General features: G+C 41.0%; 1 protein-coding gene across 2 annotated transcripts; it reads left to right on the plus strand.

The window, feature by feature from the left end:
* Positions 1–4,350: 4,350 nt before the first annotated feature.
* NMD3 (NMD3 ribosome export adaptor) lies at positions 4,351–14,767 on the plus strand. Of its 2 annotated transcripts, none has more exons than XM_014945737.1 (15): positions 4,351–4,448; positions 4,720–4,854; positions 6,214–6,310; positions 7,351–7,431; positions 7,776–7,904; positions 8,370–8,460; positions 8,653–8,731; positions 9,038–9,134; positions 9,412–9,529; positions 10,176–10,321; positions 10,985–11,097; positions 11,811–11,883; positions 12,365–12,471; positions 13,357–13,427; positions 13,865–14,767. In XM_014945737.1, the coding sequence occupies exons 1-15, from the start codon at positions 4,405–4,407 to the stop codon at positions 13,996–13,998; spliced, it is 1,515 nt and encodes a 504-aa protein (XP_014801223.1). In that variant the 5' UTR covers positions 4,351–4,404; the 3' UTR covers positions 13,999–14,767. The 2 variants fall into 2 exon arrangements, with proteins under 2 accessions (XP_014801223.1, XP_014801225.1); XM_014945739.1 differs by lacking the exon at positions 4,351–4,448 and adding an exon at positions 4,494–4,633.
* The last annotated feature ends 4,606 nt before the right edge of the window (positions 14,768–19,373 follow it).

The following is a 19,373-nucleotide window of genomic DNA, read 5'->3' on the forward strand; positions in this document are numbered from 1 at the left end:
TGTGTTTCCTCCAGTCCTTTTTATCAGGCCATAGCTGAACAGTTCCGAAACCCAATTTTTCTGCTTCCATGCTATAGTTTTACATCAACTGCTACAAGCATGACTGCCCAGCACACGTATAGAACAACGAAGAATCACACAAATGTACTTTTGCACTCTTTTCTTCCAGCCCAGGGTGTCCTTTAGTGCCCCTGGTACAGTCTCTTTGCAGCTGGTAGGGCAGTGAGGAGTCAGCATGTCTGGTTTTGAAGGCCCACCAGTCCTGCCAGATGTCCTGCACGGCTCCTGGGAGTCTGGCTGCAACATCAGTTAAAACAGTAACCAACATACAATGGCAAAAATACATGGTGATCTTCCCAAATGTAGTGTATTAATTTAAAAGGCTGATCTGGACCACCAGAAATCAAGTTGATGTGGCTTGACAGGGCTGAAAAATAAACCCATGTCCATCATTTTTTCTACAGGGGTTACCATAGCCACGTGGTGATCATACACTCAGAAGCAATCGACAGCCTACGGGATTAATACTCACAACTATGCAAATCTGACCCTCTCTTAAATGTATGATTTCCTAAAATGTCAGATCTCCGGCTAGTGCCAGCCTAAAGCAAGTAAACCCCTGCCTAAAAATGCCACTGATTTAGAGGAAATATCATCCATCTCGACAATGGCAATAATACTGCCTTTCCTTTGAATAGTGGATCCTCGCGAGGAAGAGATGGTGAAATCTTTCAGTCCGCATCACGTGGCCAAAGTCCACACAGTAACTTCTGTAATCCAGACCTACCATTGCTAGAGTTCTCAGAGAATCCAGCAGTCTGCTTTTTATGTTGTTTATTGTGTAAAAAGATGTAAAATCTTTCAGAAGTGGTGCTAAGACTGTAACAATACTTTGATAATTTAAAACATATGAATTTTACTTGGACGAGTGGAAGCCATAGGGCAACAAGAGCTGGCAGAGGCAATACAAAGTACCTTGGTGATGACAAAGAACAACAGTTCTGGTACTAACTGGCAGTAACTGGTGGCTGTGCCTTGAGCTGAGGTAGGATTTAGTATATTAGCACTGAAATAAGGTGGAGAAAACTGCACTTGAAAATAAATCCGCAGTGCAAACACTTAAACTATTATTAGGATCAAATTCTCCTCCCAGTGACTTCACAGAAAATCTGGCTTCCCTAAATGACAGCCTTTGTCCTACCCCTCTTGCAATGTGAGACTTGCCAAGTGACAGCCTGGAATTTACAGGAAGTGTGTTATTTCAAAAATCAAAGAAATCAAAGATCGAGTGATTCATCAGGGCTTGAAAGTAAAAACTATATAATACCCACTGTGCAGCAGGGGTTCTGAACAGAATAGAAATGAAACTTCGGTGCAGGGAAACACTTTTTTTTAATCTTTTTTCGCTTTTTTCTTTTCTTTTTTTTTTTTTTAATAATATGGTCCATAGTTGGTCTCAAGAGAGGTCTGCAAAGAAACTTAATTTCAAAGGAGCAGAAGTGAGTAACAGCCTGTGAAAACAAGCAGCCCATCAAAGACAAATGTGCTAAAGAGTTGGTCTCCAGAGAGGTCTGCAAAGAAACTTAATTTCAAAGGAGCAGAAGTGAGTAACAGCCTGTGAACACAAGCAGCCCATCAAAGACAAATGTGCTAAAGAAGAAAAAACAAGTCAGACAGCTCAACAGACTGTGATTTTCAGTCCCCAAAGCAACTCTCAACCAAGCAAAACAACTCTTCCTTTCCATCAGGATATTACCATATTAAACAAACCACACACAATGTGGTGATGCAACTCAGCTCTACTCTTCTCCAGCATAAGTGTAAACTTGCAGAAAACAAATGCTGACCCGCTAACACACCTTACTATCGTGACAGTTCCTCTTTTCCAAAGGGAATGGTTGGTTATTGTACACCACGAATGGAATCTAACCCAAACGGAGTGTACCATCTCCTTCTAAACCAAAGCATTATGTAACTCTTAATTAATGAATTATGACAGTGTAGTTGACAACAATCTCACTGTAAAGTTTTTTTCCAGCTTTGTGGGTAAGCTGTATTAGCAACGGACCCAGGAAGAAAGGTATTTGTTGTTCTGCTGTTCTCCCCTGGGGAAGCTCAAAGCCTCTTTCTGAAAGGGAAAGAACAATTCTACAGAGAAAGTGATGGGTGGAGCAGCGGGGAGAAACTTGGTGCTGTAATAACTTGGTGCCAGGCTTGGATATTTGGTATTTAAGCTTTAAATTATACTTCAAAAAGACAAATACTAATTGATTTGAATCATGCAGGCTGGCAGGGACCTCGGGAATTCTATAGGCCAACCATCCTGCTCAAATCAGGGTCAAACACGAAGGCAGAGCAGGTTCCTCAACATTTTAACCAGCTTGATACCTCCTGAGGAGGCCTGACACCCTCCACAGACAGAGACTGCACAAGAGACTGCAGAGAACGTGCTCCAGTTCCTGGCTGGCCTCATGGTGGGAAAGATTTTCCTTACACCATTCTGACTCTTTCTTGTTTCAGCTCATGCCTGTTGCCTCTCACCCACCCACCATACACCACTGGGAAGACCCTGGTTCCTTCTCCTCTGTGGTCTCCTCGTAAGTCTGGTGGCTGCTCTTAGGTTCCCTCAAAGCTATCTCTTCTCCAGGCTAAGTCAGCCCCAGTCCCTCCAGTTCTCCATAGGGAAAAAGCTCCAGGCCCATCGGTCTTGGTGGCAGCTGCTGAACTCACTCCAGTTAATCAAGTCTTTCTTGTACTGGGAGACAAGCGCCAGTCTGGAAGGTGAACTCTTAAAAATTGTAAAATATTTTATTTCTGTAAAATATAACCTTATAAATAAATTTTCTCGAAATGAAACCAGCTTTGCTAGGAACTGGCCATCATGAAGAGGAAGACAGTAGAACACTGACAACAGTTAAAATAACATGCTTTTATTCTGCTATTGGAACTGCATCTTCCCTTCAGAAACTTGCAGAACTGATGGGTAGTTTCACTTTAAGTGCTAAGAGTAAATTAAAGGCATCTACTAATTATTGTAGTTTAATCCCTCATATATTAGTGACAAGATAAGAACCCTACTCATTGCCATGGTTGATAATGATTTCAAATCAAAACTGAATCCCCAGCTAGAAAAGTTCCTTGTTCATTCACTAGCATCTGCAAAATCATATCATCTATGGCATATAATCTATAAACTATGTTGTAAGAAAAAAATGTGATCCCATTGCTCAGATACAGGAAGACTAAACAAAGGGACTAGTGTTCAGGCACTTTGTTTTTACCCGTTTCCACAAAGTGATGAGAAGTTGCTGGCAGATGCAAAAGGTAGCTAGTTAATTCTGAAACTAAAAGATAACAGGCTTTTCAAAATCAATACTGAAAGTAATATAAATTTAATGCCAAACATCCCTATTCTTACGCTTTCCTCCGAAGTTGGAACTTCTTTTTAAAATGCACTAAAAGAAGTATTTGGAGACCTTCACCCATAGTTGACAAACAGGTTCAAACAATAATAAAACTGCTTCAAAGCAGTATTTCTTGAAGATGAATTAGCAGCAACCTTTAAGAATTAATTACTGTTGAAACAGACCACCTCCTTGTGCATGGCTGACAGCACCAGCATGCACCAATTTCGGGATTTGCAGATGTTCCATACCTCTCAGATTAGCCCCATGGCAATAAATGAATGCAGAGCATTTCAATGAAAAAAAAAAAAAAAGAACTAGGACATAAATCTAACAGCCAAAGGAAGACTACAAGAAGCCACAGAGGCTTATAGAATCATAGAATGGGTTGGGCTGGAAAGGACCTTGAAGATCATATGGTTCCAACCCCCTGCCATGGGCAGGGACACCTCCCACCAGAGCAGGTTGCTCAAAGCCCCATCCAGCCTGGCCTTGAACCCCTCCAGGGATGGGGCAGCCACAGCTTCTCTGGGCCGCTTGTTCCAGTGTCTCACCACCCTCACAGGAGAGAGTTTCTTCCTAATATATAAATCTCCCCTCTTTCCATTTAACACCATTCCCCCTCGTCCTATGGCTCCACTCCCTGATCAAGAGTCCCTCCCCATCTCTCCTGTAGCCCCTTTAGGGACTGGAAGGGGCTCTACGGTCTCCCCCCGTTGTACTCTACTGCCGCCATTTCCTGCAACAACAACAGCGGGGAGAGGAAGATGGATAGATCGAATCCCGTGATTTTCACACAAAAAAAATGAATTTATGTTGCACAGAATCGTGAATTACAACGCCATCCCCCCGCCGGCAGGAACCGGCGGCCGCCAAGATGGCGCCTCCCTCTGCCCCGCCCTCCCTCCCCGCCGCCCGGCCTCTCGCGGGACCGCCGCCCTCCGCCCCTTCCCCTCAGGCCCGGAAACCGGGGCCGCGTGTGTTCGTCGCCGCTGCCGCCATGGAGTACATGACGGGGCCGGCAGCCCCCACCCAGGGCAACATGTAAGCGGCGGGCGGGCTGGCTCCGGGGCGGCGGGGCTCTGTCGGCCGGGCCTCGGCCTCAGGGCGGCCCGCTGCCGCGTTGGCGGGGGGGAGGTACCGGGGCGGCCATGAGGCCGGGGCGGGTGAGGGCTCTCCTGGGCCACCGCTTTTCTTTAAAAAACCTCCAAGTACAGCTTAAGTAAAAGGTACGCGTACCTTCGGTTCCCGTGGTTGTCACCCCTGAGGTGACACGTTGCTGTTCGTGACTGACTTTTCCTTCCCTGTGTTCCAGCCTCTGCTGCCAGTGCGGCGTGGCCATCCCGCCCAACCCGGCCAACATGTGCGTGGGCTGCCTGCGGGCCCAGGTGGACATCACCGAGGGCATCCCCAAGCAGGGCACCCTCCACTTCTGCAAGCAATGCGAAAGGTGGGCAGTCGGATTTCCCCCCCCCATCTCCGCCGCTGGTGCGGGACGGGGGGGGTGCGGGCCGTCTCAGGGGCGGCGGGTCCCTGCCGTGCGGGTTTGCGTCTTTCCCAGCACGTGCCTGTATTTCTCTTCTTCTGGAAGTAGAAAGGCGTTGGTGTGTGTGACAGAGAGGGTTGAAATGAGTGAGCTTATGGTCCTGTTGGAGCGGGTCCAGAGGAGGCTGTGAAGGTGATGCAAGGGCTGGAGCCCCTCTGCTGTGAGGACAGGCTGAGAGAGCTGGGGTTCTTCATCCTGGAGAAGAAATGGCTCAGGGGAGACCTTAGAGCCCCTTCCAGTCCCTAAAGAGGCTACAGAAGGGATGGGGAGAGACTGTTTACAAAGGCCTGTAGTCACAGGACATGGGGCAATGGCTTTGAGCTGGAGGGGAGCAGATTTAGATTGGAGATTAGGAGAAAGTTCTTTACAGTGAGGGTGGTGGAGCACTGGAACAGGTTGCCCAGGGAGGTGGTTGAGGCCCCATCCCTGGAAATATTCAAGGCGAGGCTCAATGAGGCCCTGGGCAACCTGGTCTAGTTGGGGGTGTCCCTTCTGACTGCGGGGGGGTCGGAGTAGATGACCTTTGGAGGTCCCTTACAGCCTGGACGATTCTATAAAAGAGGGGAGATTTAGATTATATATTAGGAGGAAATTCTTGACTGTGAGGGTGGTGAGACACTGGCCCAGGTTTCCCAGAGAAGCTGTGGCTGCCCCATCCCTGGAGGTGTTCAAGGCCAGGCTGGATGTGGCTTTGAGCAACCTGGTCCCTGCCCATGCCAGGGGTGTTGGAAGGGAATGATTTTTCAAGCCCCCTTCCAATTCTAAGCAGTCTATGATTCTGAAGGGAAGAAAGTGAGCAAATTGGTATGTATTTCAGTAAAAGTGTGATTGCACTTGGGATGCGTGAATCATAGAATAGAATAGTTTGGGTGGGAAGGGACCTTTTAAAGCTATTCAGTCCACCCCCCCTGCCGTGAGCAGGGACATTTTCAACTAGACCAGGTAGCTCACAGCCCCGTCCAACATGACCTTGAATGTTTCCAGGGATGGGGCATCAACTACCTCTCTGGGCAACCGGGGCCAGTGTGTCACCACCCTCGGTGTAAAAAAATTCTTCTTTATATCTGGTCTAAATCTACACTGTTTTAGTTTAAAACCATCACCCCTTGTCCTTTTGCAACAGGCCCTGCTAAAAAGCTTGTCTCCAAAATTGTGATGATTCAGGAGGCAACAGGTGTAGCTTGGTAAATAACTGCTCAACTTTTGGGTGGTTTAATTTGCTGAAGCAGCTTCATGTGCTGTAAAATGCTTCCTCTGTTGTAGGTATCTTCAGCCTCCAGGAACTTGGATTCAGTGTACCCTAGAATCAAGAGAGCTTCTTGCTTTGTGTCTTAAAAAAATCAAAGCTTCGCTGAGCAAGGTGAGTAGCTGATTCTGCTGTTTTTCCATAGCGTGTCTGTTGGTACTGCTTAAAGGGAAGTCCAGCTAACATACAGGGTTCAGTGCTTTTGGAGCAGGCATTTATACTTGTTTAGAGTTTATGAACTGATTTATATTAAATGTAGAGAATGACCTCAAATAACTTTGTTCTAGAACTTTGGAGGATTTGGTAAGGACAGGCTCTAACAAAAAATTTCTTGGCATGGTAAGGAGGCTCTTGCAGTGCCATTCTGTGACTTTAAAGCATCCTGTGTACTGCACAATGGTTACTGTATAGATGGGACTTGAGCATAGTTAACTGAAGGAAGCTAACGTTTTTAATACGCCTTAATTTTAGTTTTCTTTTTACATATTTTTGAAATGTTTATACAGTATTTGTTCTTACAGGCTATGACGATAAAAAAGAGGGTTGCAGGTGTCTATATACAGATTAAACTGAAAGTCACATGTTTAATTTGTATAAAGTATCTCTTAGGTTCAGAATCTTAAAAGAGGAAAAAATCTGAGAAAAAATTCTGAAATAATGTTTTAGGCAAAAAAATTGTTACTGCAGTCATCAAGGTTTTAAATTGGTTGCCTCATAGAGCTTCTTGCTATTAGGTTAGTGCTTTATTATACAAAATATCTTTTGATACAGTAAATTTGCATGTTCTTAGTTTTAAAGATTAAATTGGCTTTTAAGTCCCGAGGAAACTATTAAACTATCCAAATTCATCATTACTTGGCATCTGGAGATACTGTTGAATTGTGTACCCAGTTACTCTGGTGTGACAGTCTGAGGTTGCGTCACCATTATTTTAGGTAGATCAGACTGTGTTCTAACTAAGCATTGTTAATTGGGTTTGCTATAGTGATACATATGTTTTTAATTAAGGTTATTCGCTTTCTCGCTTGGTTGAAGAATTACAAATTATACCATTAGCTTGTGCTTTCTGGTAATTAGAGCTGTGTGGTTTTTTATCATGTACTCGTACAGCTGCTGGCAGCAGTAGCTGAGTTCTTGTTCATTCCCACCGACAGGTCCGGCTGATCGATGCAGGCTTTATTTGGACCGAACCACATTCTAAGAGGCTGAAGCTGAAACTGACTGTTCAGAAAGAGGTAACTGGAGCACAGTATTCTGTGTGTGGCTTTTTAAAAGCTTTTATGGAATTTTAGTATTTTTTGTTATTAGTATTGCATTTAAATAAGTGTTTTTCTCTGGTAAAATCCAGTGTGTGTTTACTGGCTTATCTTGAAAGAATATTGTTTTCACCCTAACTAAATTTTGTCATTAAAGTGCTATTCATCACAGTTTGGAAAAGGTTATCTGCTCTTCCAGTAAAGTTGGGGAAATACTACTAATATTTGTGACCCAAATATAGCTGACTTCAGAACACTGTGGTAAACTGGCTTGCTGTCTTGACAAGACTAACAGGGGAACTTTTTAAACTTTTGTTTTGCAGGTGATAAATGGAGCAGTTCTTCAGCAAGTATTTGTGGTGGAATATATAATTCAGTCTCAAATGTGTGAAGACTGTCATAGGATTGAAGCTAAGGATTTCTGGAAAGCTGTAGTGCAAGTCAGACAAAAGGTAGAGGCAAACTGAGTTTTCTTTTGTTTGTGGCAGAACAATGAGGCAGACAAATACAGGGATGATTTTCTGATTTTCTCAGAAAAAGGTGCACTCACTCTTTCACGCTGCCACAGCGATACGTTTTGTGTTCAAGCTTGTGGGTATTTTCATACTTGTCTTAGTTTCGAAAAACTGTCTCTCTGCTGTCCAGTATTATCAGCATATTCTTTTTAAATGATGGCTGGCAGAAGGTTTTGTGTGAATTACAAGGTATCCTTCTGTATTTCGTGATGGTGTTAAGACAGATTGTTTATAAATATTTAAATCTTCTTTAAAGAAAATAATATGTCTAGCCATCAGTTACACAAAAATGAGAAACAGAAGCTGAAATCTTTTTGGTTACTTGGCATAGACTTTGGACTGTTCCTTGCGTTTGCACTAGATGGTTCATAAATAACCTTGATAATTTTATCGTGGTTTTAGACTCTGCACAAGAAGACTTTCTACTATTTGGAACAGCTGATTTTAAAACACAGACTTCATCAAAATACACTTCGCATCAAAGAAATCCATGGTAGGTGAGGTGGCTTGTTAGTCTTGAGGTAGAATAGACTAACCTGGTTTATGTTGGAATAGTGCCTGTGCTAATAGCTATGTACAATACACAGGCTAAGTAATTTGCTGCTTATCTGTATTTGAAAAAAAAAAAAAAAAAAAAACATAATGCTTGAAATAGATGTGTTCATCAAGCTTTCTTTTCTTTAAGATGGTCTGGATTTTTATTACTCTTCAAAGCAACATGCCCAGAAGATGGTTGACTTCCTTCAGTGCACAGTTCCATCTAGGTATATAATTTATGTTTATTGCCTTGAATACCCAAAAGCTTTTGGGAAGTGTCTTTTAGCCTTCACTTTTAAAGAATTTTGTAAGTAAAAGTGTAAAGAAGCTATACTCTAGTTAAAACAGACGGAATTCCTTCTACAGAAGTCCTGTGTTTTCCCCTTGGCCACTGTAAAATTAACCTCATGTATTTTTCTATTGCCTTAATTTTTGGATTCAGAGTACCTAGCTATATATTTTCATTGCTGATTATCTCCTGTTTCAAGTAACGTCCTTCTTGCTGCCTGAAGCCTCTTTTTTTTGTTTCATAGATCAAAATCATCCCAACGTTTGATCTCGCATGATATTCATAGTAATGTCTACAATTACAAAAGCACTTTCTCTGTGGAAATTGTTCCAATATGCAAGGTAGCTTCTCTCTATTTCATCTTCAGGGTATTGCATGAAGTGGGTAGAGTTTGGTTTTGGTGATGGAGGCCTCATTTATTGGGTATTTCAGGGGGATGGGGAGGGGTCTACTTCTCTGGATGGAAAGTGCAGACAGCAGCTATCTTGAGGAAGTTACTGGGTTATATTGGGTGGAGAACTGCAAATATAAAGTATAAAAATCTATTTCAGATTTCTCTAAACGCTTGGTTAAAAATTAAGGAAATACAAGTGTAAATTATTTTCCATTTGTATGCAGGACAATGTTGTATGTCTGTCACCAAAACTGGCACAGAGTCTGGGAAACATGAGCCAGATCTGTGTGTGCATTCGAGTAACAAGTACCATCCACCTCATCGATCCCAGGACCCTGCAGAGTAAGTTATGGGTTCATTTCTGCCCTACAGCAGCATCTGCTTTTTCTGCTGGCACAGTAATTTCTGGGTTTTTTTGTTTTCATGAAATCTTGTGTTCTTAGACCTAAATCTTGTTAATTTATCTGTACAATCACTAACATAGAAATTTAAATTGTGATCTAAGACAGTTCTCTAAGCTTGATTTTCTTAGTTTTCTAGGCAAAATGTGTTCATGGGTGTTTAGGTCTCTGCTGAGCACTTAGATTTGTCAGGTATATTCCTCTAAAATCAGATGGCATCTAGTTTTTCTCTGGATTATGATTCTAACCCCTTCGGTATCAGAAGCACTGGTCTTTGATTGGTGTTTGCTGCTAAATTCTACCAGCAAAATGCCTCTAATAAGGACACATCCAGGAAAATGTTTCATGTGAATGAAAATGTCAGTGCTTTAGACACGTGATATGTGATTTGGCTGTCACAGATCAACTGCTCTTGTAGCACAAGTTTGCAATGTGGGTCATGTCCTAAATGCTTGTGTTAAATAACAAACTTGAACAAAATGCATTTGGCAGTTGGCACAATTTTGGCCGATGCTTCCTTTTCCTTTTAATTTCTTGGCAAGAAATTCTGTACCTTACAATTGCCCATGCTGGTGGTTTTTTTCCAGTTGCTGAAATTGATGGAAATACCTACTGGCGCCACCCTTTCAATAGCTTGTTCCACCCCAAACAACTAGAGGAATTTATCATTGTGGATATCAATAGGGTTCAAGAAAAGAAAAAAGGTGCAGGTGCAGGGGCAAGATCAAACAAGGTAAGAGTTCTCTCTGTTTGATTCAATGTTTCAGCCTTACTCTCCCCTCCCTCCCCTACTCAGCTGAATTTCTGTATTGAATGATTCTACTTGGCAAAGTCAGATGTATGCTTTTCTGTGCCTTGGTACTGGGAAAAACTCTTCTCAGAAAGATGTGGACGGTGTTTTGGTTTGGAAATTGCACGGGTGTTATGTGAATTCCACTTTCAGAAATACTTTTATGTTGAAGAGTTTAAACTCTACTTGTTACTGTTGTTACTGAAGTTATTTTATGTTCCCTTTGCAAATCTTCAATTATGCGGTTGTTTTTGTTGAAGTACAGAAGCATTTCTTTTTAATCAAAATTAATGAATCAGTATCAAACATTTTGTTTTCAGTCAAAAGCTGTATGTGCTTGAAAGTTATGAAGTACAAAAAACCCATCACTAAAAAGACCTGTCTAGTCACAGAAACAACCATAGTGGAATTCTTGTGAAAAGTGGTTGGCAGGTCCTCTTCCTTACTTTTACAAAGATAAGAAATGAGCAGTAGCAAACAATACATGGGATGCTTCCTGTAGTAGATACAAGTTAAATTACAAATGTAATTTAAAAGTGTGATATAGTAGTGCAAGTGTTCTAATCTTGATTGATTACAAGAGTGTTTTATTTTTCATTCCTCAAGCACACGCTGGCTGAAGCCTGGGTACAGAAAACCTCGGAGTTGAATACAGATCATCAGTATTTCTGCTGTACTCACTTGGGGCACATTCTGAATCCCGGCGACCTTGTCTTGGGGTCTGTTCTGTTTCTTGTTTTTTACTGAATGATTATTTAATGACTGAATTCCCTGGATTCTTTACAGGCTTATGTATTATCAAGAAGTTTTGAATCATTCTGATTTAAATGGGATAGAAACTTTCATCTTGGCCATGAAGAGATTACCTGAATAGCAGAAATCTTTTCTTTTTTATTTTTTTCCCAGCAGAAGTCATCTCCTGAAAAGGGCTGTTAGTAATAAGAGAGCTGAAGTACTGACTTTAAAGTTCAGATTGGAGTGACAGTTAAGACACAAATAGATGGGAGGGCTTTTTAAAATACCAGGCAAGATCTTCTTGTTTGATGGTGCGTATCATATATAGCAATGACAAATGTGACGTTTTTGCAAGATTAGGCAAATTAGGTGATTCTCAAACAGACTTAAACATGAATGTTATTGGAGCTGTTGTGAGTGAATCAGAAGCTCAGTGGATATTGCAGTTTGGGTTCAGGAGGCTGGGGGGTGCTACTGAACAGAATTTGGGAACAGCAGCTTCTGAGAGTTGTTCATAACTATGAGACTTGAGTGTAGATTTGGATTTTTTTATTTGCTTCTTGCTTCATTTAGAAACATTTTCTTAGGAGCTGTAACTTACACGATGCTGCTCTGTAATATAAGCATATGATAACATTGAGTTCAATATTGTAGACTTACATAAAAAGTTAGGATAAAGCACCTATTTTCTTTTTAGATTCGACTTGGCGAACTGCAACTTAAATGACGAGTTTGCCAATAAGATGAATCCCCACCATATTCCTGATGTGGTAAGACCTTTTTCTTTCTCTGTACAAAGTTCTCTGCGTTACCCGGGGCATTAGGGAGTATGATTTTATAATGAATACTCAGTAGTTTCATAGTGCCTAAAGGAAGAGGGGATATTAATATTGAAATTTGAACGGCTTCTAATTTTGAGAATTATTTTCTCACTAAAATTTTTGAGTGGTGGTTAAATAATACATTTACTTACCTTACTTTTTATTGGTTTTTGTTCAAATTGCCATGCAGTGTGTGGTGAAAACCTGTATTACAATTGCAGCGTGCGTAAGCCTCTTCGGGTCATCATGCCAAGTGTTTGGAAACATTTTAATTGACAAATGCTATTATAAATTCTATACAAAACTCCTGAGTGCCAGATTGACTTTGCCATTTGTTCAGCTGATTTTACAGTTGCCCAAGTCCAGACTTGGGTGTTGTTTTGGATTTCGAAAGAGCGTATGTGTAAATACCTGCTGTTTTTCACTGTAGATATTAATAAAGAAGAGCTATGACCGTACCAAACGCCAGCGTCGCAGGAACTGGAAGCTGAAGGAGCTGGAGAGGGACAGAGAGGGCGCGGATACAGACGATGAAAGGTTCAGTATCTCCCGTGAAGCTTTTTGGTCCCTCCTACCTTGGATCCTGTGCCAAGTCTAGAAATAACATTTTTCTGTTGAGGATAAACCCAGCGTGAAGCCCAGGCTGATGGGCTGACTGTTTTGGGGTGGGGGGCACAAGGAAATGCTGCTGGTTCCGTTTGAGCGTGCTGCTGGCTCGTAGGACAGGTTGATACCAGTGTTCCCAGAGGAGCAGATCTCTCTGCATTTTTCCCCCTTCCCTAGTGCAAGAAACACTTTAAGCACACACACCTTACATGTCCTTGTCCTGTCTTGACTGCTGACTTTTCAGGGAACATGGATACTGAGGACAGTGGGACCGAGGAGGGGTTGGAAACAGACTAAACCCTGAATTCTTAAAGATAACACTGCAGGCTTTTCAGATTTAGTGTTGCAAAAAATATTTTTATGGGTTTTTTTTTCCCCAAGAAAAGCTTAAATCATGAGACCAGTGAGTATTATCAGATGCATTGTGTCTGTAGTTTACAGTGGGTGTCTGTAGCTAAAGGGACGCTTCATTGAAAATGTGTGTCACTGGTTGGTTCAGTGACAAAGCTGATACAGCAACAGCAAATTCTAAGTAACATCCAATTGAGTAGAAAAAATGAGGCAATTGGAGTTAAATGAGGACAGGCAAATTAGATTACTGGCAGTCTAATAGGAATAGAACAGAAGTATAGAACTAATAATTTAAAAAAGCAGAAAGAATGAGTTGGACGTGTTGGAATGCTATCAGAAGGCACATGTGAAGGACTGCAGGTGGCAGTCTTTCCTTGGGGCTTTGTTTCTTTGATTTTATTTTGGTTCATAAATTTGCATAAATCCAAAGGAAAAGTGAGTAAATACATTAAACGTCCTTTACAGGCAATACCAGGACTTCCTTGAAGATCTTGAAGAAGATGAAGCCATAAGGAAGAATGTCAACATTTACAGAAGTAAGGCCTTTTTAATCACTTAGTTGCACGTAATTAAATTGTGACTATTTGAGTGAAAATATTTTTACTGAAGTTCTGTATTTGGATTCTTTGAACTGCATTTTGCCTAGAGAAATGCTGTAATGAAATAGCTGTGGGTATTCAGTGTATTTCACGTGCACTGAATCGATGTTGATGGTTTTTGCTTTACTACCTTTATCATGAGAGAGAGAAGCAAATTTTCTCCTGCACCCAAAACCTCTGCTGGGTGAAGGATTTGAAACGTAATTCAGCATCTTCCATGAGGGTAGTTGCCATGGGATAGTGGGTTTTTAGGAGGGATTTGGTTGGGTTTTGGTTGGCTTTTTTTCCTTTCCTTTCTTGGGGCTGTTCAGGGAGTTTGGGGTTTGTTTTCTTTGCTTAGCTGTTTGGTTTTTTTTTTTCTATTGTATTTTTAGATGCAGATGTTCCAGTGGAGAGTGACACAGATGACGATGGTCCTCCACGAATCAGTCTGGCTGAAATGCTAGAGGATCTCCATATTTCTGAGGATGCCACTGGTGGGGAGGGAGCAAATATGATGACAGAATAAGAATAATGCATTAATCAATGCAATAAATAGTCCTTTGGTGAGGAAAAAGTACCCAAAACATTAGTAAACATTACAAACTGATGGCATGAACATGAGAAGTAATGTGATAACTACTACTGTACCCCTTTAATAATGGTCCTGAATTCATATTTTATATATAATCTTCTAGAGAATCAGGAATTAAATTTCTGGTGTAAGCATTGCAATATGAATTCCACAAGTTTCTCCCATCCCTGAGTGTTCTCCCCGTGCAGCTTCTGTGGTATAAAGGCCTCAGCTGGGCAACAGCAGGGTTATACAGCAGGAGGAATCATTGTCTTGTGCTGAAGACAGCTGGTCAGAAGGATGTCCAGAGGGAGAGATTTTATTCTAGTTTGCTAGATTTGTAGGTAGAGTACCTACCTACTATTTATTGATTTCGTTTCTTCACATGGGAAGGATTTTTCCTCTCTTAATCTTTTGGGTACCATGATTTGAAGGTTTTTGTGAGACTGCTAGATTATTCCATATAGCAGTATTTTGGGGAAGCTCAAGAATGTATCTTCTCTTCCTTTGGTAAGGGAACTCCCAATACACATGTGTACACAAAAAACTTTCCCTATAAATTCATTGAAGATGCAGCCCATGATCAGAAAGATTGGAAACTTCTGTTAAGTGTAATAAATATTGCATTCTACTATATTCCTTGCCTGTATCAGCGGATTAAAAGCAATATGTGTAATGTGTAATTAATACACCAGCTACAAACTATTAAAAACCTATACAGATATTTTTGGCTCATCATTATTTAGTTAACTTCAAAAGCAGATTTCTCTCTAACGCAAACCCAAAAAGGACAGACGTGGTGCAGGAGGACGTTACATACTTTTATTCATCTGGATTTAATTCACTTTACTGCACAAAGGTGATGCAACAGAAATTTTACTAAAAGTTTATGTGCGTATGCATTTGTCTTAACTCTATAAATATGGAAGCACAGCATAGCACGAGTGGTTTGCCACTGCGTTTTTTTAAACTTCAGGAAAAAAATGTTCAAAATAAATGGTACATGTAAATAAGGAGGGAAATAATAATAATATAAAGTTGGGGAAAAAAAAGAGATGTGTAGGAATCATCTAACAGGGTATTAATGGTTATCAAAGATCTGTATAGCTGCAGTGAGAACACTTCACATAGTTTGTCACCACTTGTGTGGTCGGAAGAGACATAACGGGGCTGAAAATCTGCTATTTCTCTGTAGCCTCAGCTGAGGAGGTGTCAGGAGCACCTTCCTCTGTTTCACTGTACATTACAGCTTTTCCAGGCATCAAACAAAAGAAATTATCAAGGAGTTTGCAGTATTCAGCCCACTGCCAGGTAAGAGATTCTATTTTTTCCCCCTTCTTCTTTAGTTTAAATGTAATCTTTTGGCCATTTCCACACAGGTGTGAGGGCTGGATTTCAGGCTCCCTGTCTCAGCCCAGGCCAAATGCCACAGAAGGCAAAGGTAGTTTTGATTGTAAAAGATGGAGCAACGTTTAGTTACCAGTTTTTTTCTTTCTTTTTTTTTTTTTTTTTAAATTCTGTCTCACAACCTTGTAATCATCCATTTGGAAAGGGGGGAAAACTGGAAATTTGGAAAAGCAGTTTTGATGTAGCAAAGCTCTAATCCCACTATTGGCGTTAGCGGCTCAGCCGTCCCTTAGTGCCGTCTCTCGCTGTGTATTTGTGTCACACAAAGCTCTTCTGCTTCCACTCTCGGGAGCTTTGTCGTATTTTTTTTTACTGTGTAGAAGAGCAGTTAAGAAAAATCCATAAAGCTGCTGAGAACTAAAGATACAATTTATCTCGTGACAGTAATTTAGTTCAGTATAGGGAAGGCATAAAACCGTGCTTAAAAAATATTCATGAGAATGCAGCTGCATAGCTAAACTGAATTATTGCTACAATAAAACGTTTTATTAGACGTATTTTACAGTAGCTACACCTGCCAGTAGTGCTGGGGAGATGCAGATAAACGCATTTCTAGTGACCATTGGGCCAAATCTGTGGAAATCAAAGAATTTTAATTTGCAAGCTGTAGCCAGTGAACGCGTCTGTGTCCGCACGAGATGTGTTTTGGCTTGTGATTTTTCTGACAGGTAAAAATGATCAAGCCTTTGTCTTACACGGTTTGGTAATAAACTTCCTGGTGGTGGCAGGTGAAGGATGAGTAATAAAAGCTTGTTTAAAACCGTGCTTTTTGATCAATCCTTTTCCTTCCTCTCTAGTGTTTTCCTTCAGAGTGTCTCAGGAATTTCAGAGGTACGGCTGTCTCGTCTGTCATCCTGTTTGTTACTTGGAGACGTCTCTCTTCTTCCTGTCCCTTCCACGGTCTGTTGCCAGTCTGTATTGGGTTTCAAGTTATCTTTCAGCAAGAGTCTTGCCGGAAAGATCTCATGCTACGGATACCGGGCAAACAACTCATAAATCTAAGTATATTGCTTGGCTTTTTGTGCATTTGTTTGCTGGCTGGTAACACATAGTAACAGCTCTCCCGTGAGCGGGTAAAGCTGTGTGTGCTGGAAACCAAAGTTAGTTCTAATTTTAGGTTCTTTAGTTTATGGTGTCCCTTTAACATTTAAAGAGTTGGGAGGCAGAAGAGGCTTAACTGATGTGCTGGCAAATGGAATGTTTGCCAAGGTCTTCTCCCTGAAACCGGGTAAGTAATTTGACAAAAAGTACTTAATTCACAGTAGATAAAAGGCTGCCACTTACCCTGCACCTCTTTCTGAAGCTTCTTCACAGCTTAAAAGCTCCTCTCCTTTTATATATACAGAAGTTGCTTCAGGATTTTAAGTCATAACTGCTTAATGATTAATTTGCACCCAGGTTTTGATAGATTTTGAATCAGTAGAGCGGAAGCATAACATCCCAAGAATTTGCTGGGTGAGGAGAGGGGTTGCTTTTGAGGTGTGACTACACACGTGTGTGTAGTGGATTTGGCCCAGAGGATATGTGATCACCAGTACCAAGCAGCAGCAGTATTTATGAATAGTAACACACAGATTTTGAATCAGTAGAGTGGAAGCATAACATCCTATGAACTTGCTGGGTGAGGAGAGGGGTTGCTTCTGAGATGTGACTACACACGTGTGTGTAGCAGATTTGGCCCAGAGGATATGTGATCAGCAGCAGCAGTATTTATGAATAGTAACACAGGTATAAAAAGGTTGTCTGAAGTAGTTAAGTGATGGATAAATTTGAAACAGGTTTGCCACATAGTAAACTAGTAGTAAGACTGAGAAGAAAGAATACTTTCTAAAGTATTTCAAAACTGGAAAAAAGAAAAAAAAAAGCACAGCCAACTGATGAGATTCTGTTTCAGCAGAGAAGTTTTGTCCTTCAAAAGTTTCTAAAGTATTTGAAAGCCAGGAAAAAAAAAAAAAAGCACAGCCAGCTGATGAGATTGTTTCAGCAGAGAAGTTTTGTCCTTCAAAACAGCCAACGTTTTGTTCTTTCAGAAGCAGGGCTCTGACAGAGAGAACCCAAATAAGGCTTTGTACAGCCTTTCAGCCCTGGCACTGCAGCTTCCCTGGCTAGGAATGGTGGGAAGAAATCAGTTAAGCTAATGGAATTTCACTTGTCTTACCCTCCAGTGAATTATTGAGGGGAAGAAAAGAGAGAAAACACAAGACTAGATCTAAACTTTGTGGGGTTTTAGTGCTGAATTTCCATTTTACTTAATGGCAAAACTCTTCTTTTTTGGGGGTTCAGTTGCCTTAGTGAACAGTTTGTATCAGTTAAGCTAATGGAATTTCACTTGTCTTACCCTCCAGTGAATTATTGAGGGGAAGAAAAGAGAGAAAACACAAGACTAGATCTAAACTTTGTGGGGTTTTAGTGCTGAATTTCCATTTTACTTAATGGCAAAACTCTTCTTTTTTGGGGGTTCAGTTGCCTTAGTGAACAGTTTGTGCAGTAGCTCCTGTGAGCACTTGGTGCATTACTGTGGTTCTAGATCATTTTATTGAAATTAAAAATTTTATTTAAAAAAAAATTCATTTGTTATGGGAGAAGCTGTCTAGGCCTTCGTAATAAGTGTCTGAAAGTTTTTTTGCTCACTGAAAATGATGAAGGAGAATGTTATGATGCATAAGTCAGTGGGTCTCACTTTGGGCAGGAGGCATCCACAGTGGCAGCCACTGGTCCATTCTTCTGTAGAAGTTGCCATAGTAAAACTGAGATGTGCTTGTGATTAATGTGATAGGCCACCTGATGTCACTATTCCTTCATGTTAATGGCCCAAAAGCAGTCTGTTCAGCTGCTGTAAAGGAAAGACGGCTGTAAACTCTGAAAAAATTGTTTATGCTGACAGTTCCTAATATTTTCATTTAAATTTAAAATAACATAACACCAACTGAAGGAAAAATAAGACAAAAGCTGTTTTGATCTTGATGTTAAAGGACTTCTCCCCAGCAAAGTGCTCCTTCTGCTGGCACATTCGTTCTCTACGTTTTGCCAGGGCCACTTATGTTCACTGCATTCTCCCAGAACAGTTAAATATAGGGATGAGACTCATCTGTTGGGTTTCAGAGGGGTTTTGGCAGTGTTTGCTGTAGCTCATTCCAGAATATAATCACGTAGCAAAGAATATTACTGCCTTCAGAATTTACCCATGTTTTCTGTACTTTATTGTAAGTTTAGGATGGGAACCTGGTTAAGACACGTAAGAAACAGGAAATGGAGTTTCAAACTTGTCAGGGTCTCAGTTCCATGATGAAAACCAAAGCATAATCATCAAGGAGAGGTGCCTTTGTTTAATTTGAATATTCAGCTTTATAAAATGGAACAATTATCTATGACAGAAATCCACAGCTAATGTACCTTTTCACATCAACTAAGAAAATTTCAGATGTGCCAAGCACTGAAAGGGCTTGAAAGACTATTTTAAAATAATCTGTGTTTAGTGACAAGTTCTGTAAGATGGAAGGAAACCATTTAAGCTGTGAAATATTTGGAAAGTTGTTTGTTGTACCACTTAGCATGACAAGATCATGCTGCATGGGCTGTAATGATTATGATTAACACCTTTGTTATTAAAGTAGGTCTTGGTTAAGTCATACCTTTTTGTAGGGTGGATCTGAGATATGAAGGACTGCAATTTTTAACCCTTACCTCTGCTGAAATGAATTTATGCTAATGTATGAAAGCTTGACATATTTAAGCCAGTATGAATGCAGCAGAAGAGAAAGCCTTCAAAGTCATTTGAAGCCCTAGGTTTGTTTTAGACTTTTCCTCAAAAGGCCAATGTTCATATTGAAAATAATCCAGAATTAGGTCCTTTAGGAGCCCTGAGTGCCCCGAGGAGGGAAGATGTTCAGGCACTCTGTGTTGTGCTGGCTAGATGTGAGTTT

This window comes from Calidris pugnax, unplaced genomic scaffold, assembly GCF_001431845.1.
Source record: "Calidris pugnax isolate Ruff unplaced genomic scaffold, ASM143184v1 scaffold111, whole genome shotgun sequence".
Lineage (NCBI taxonomy): Eukaryota > Metazoa > Chordata > Aves > Charadriiformes > Scolopacidae > Calidris > Calidris pugnax.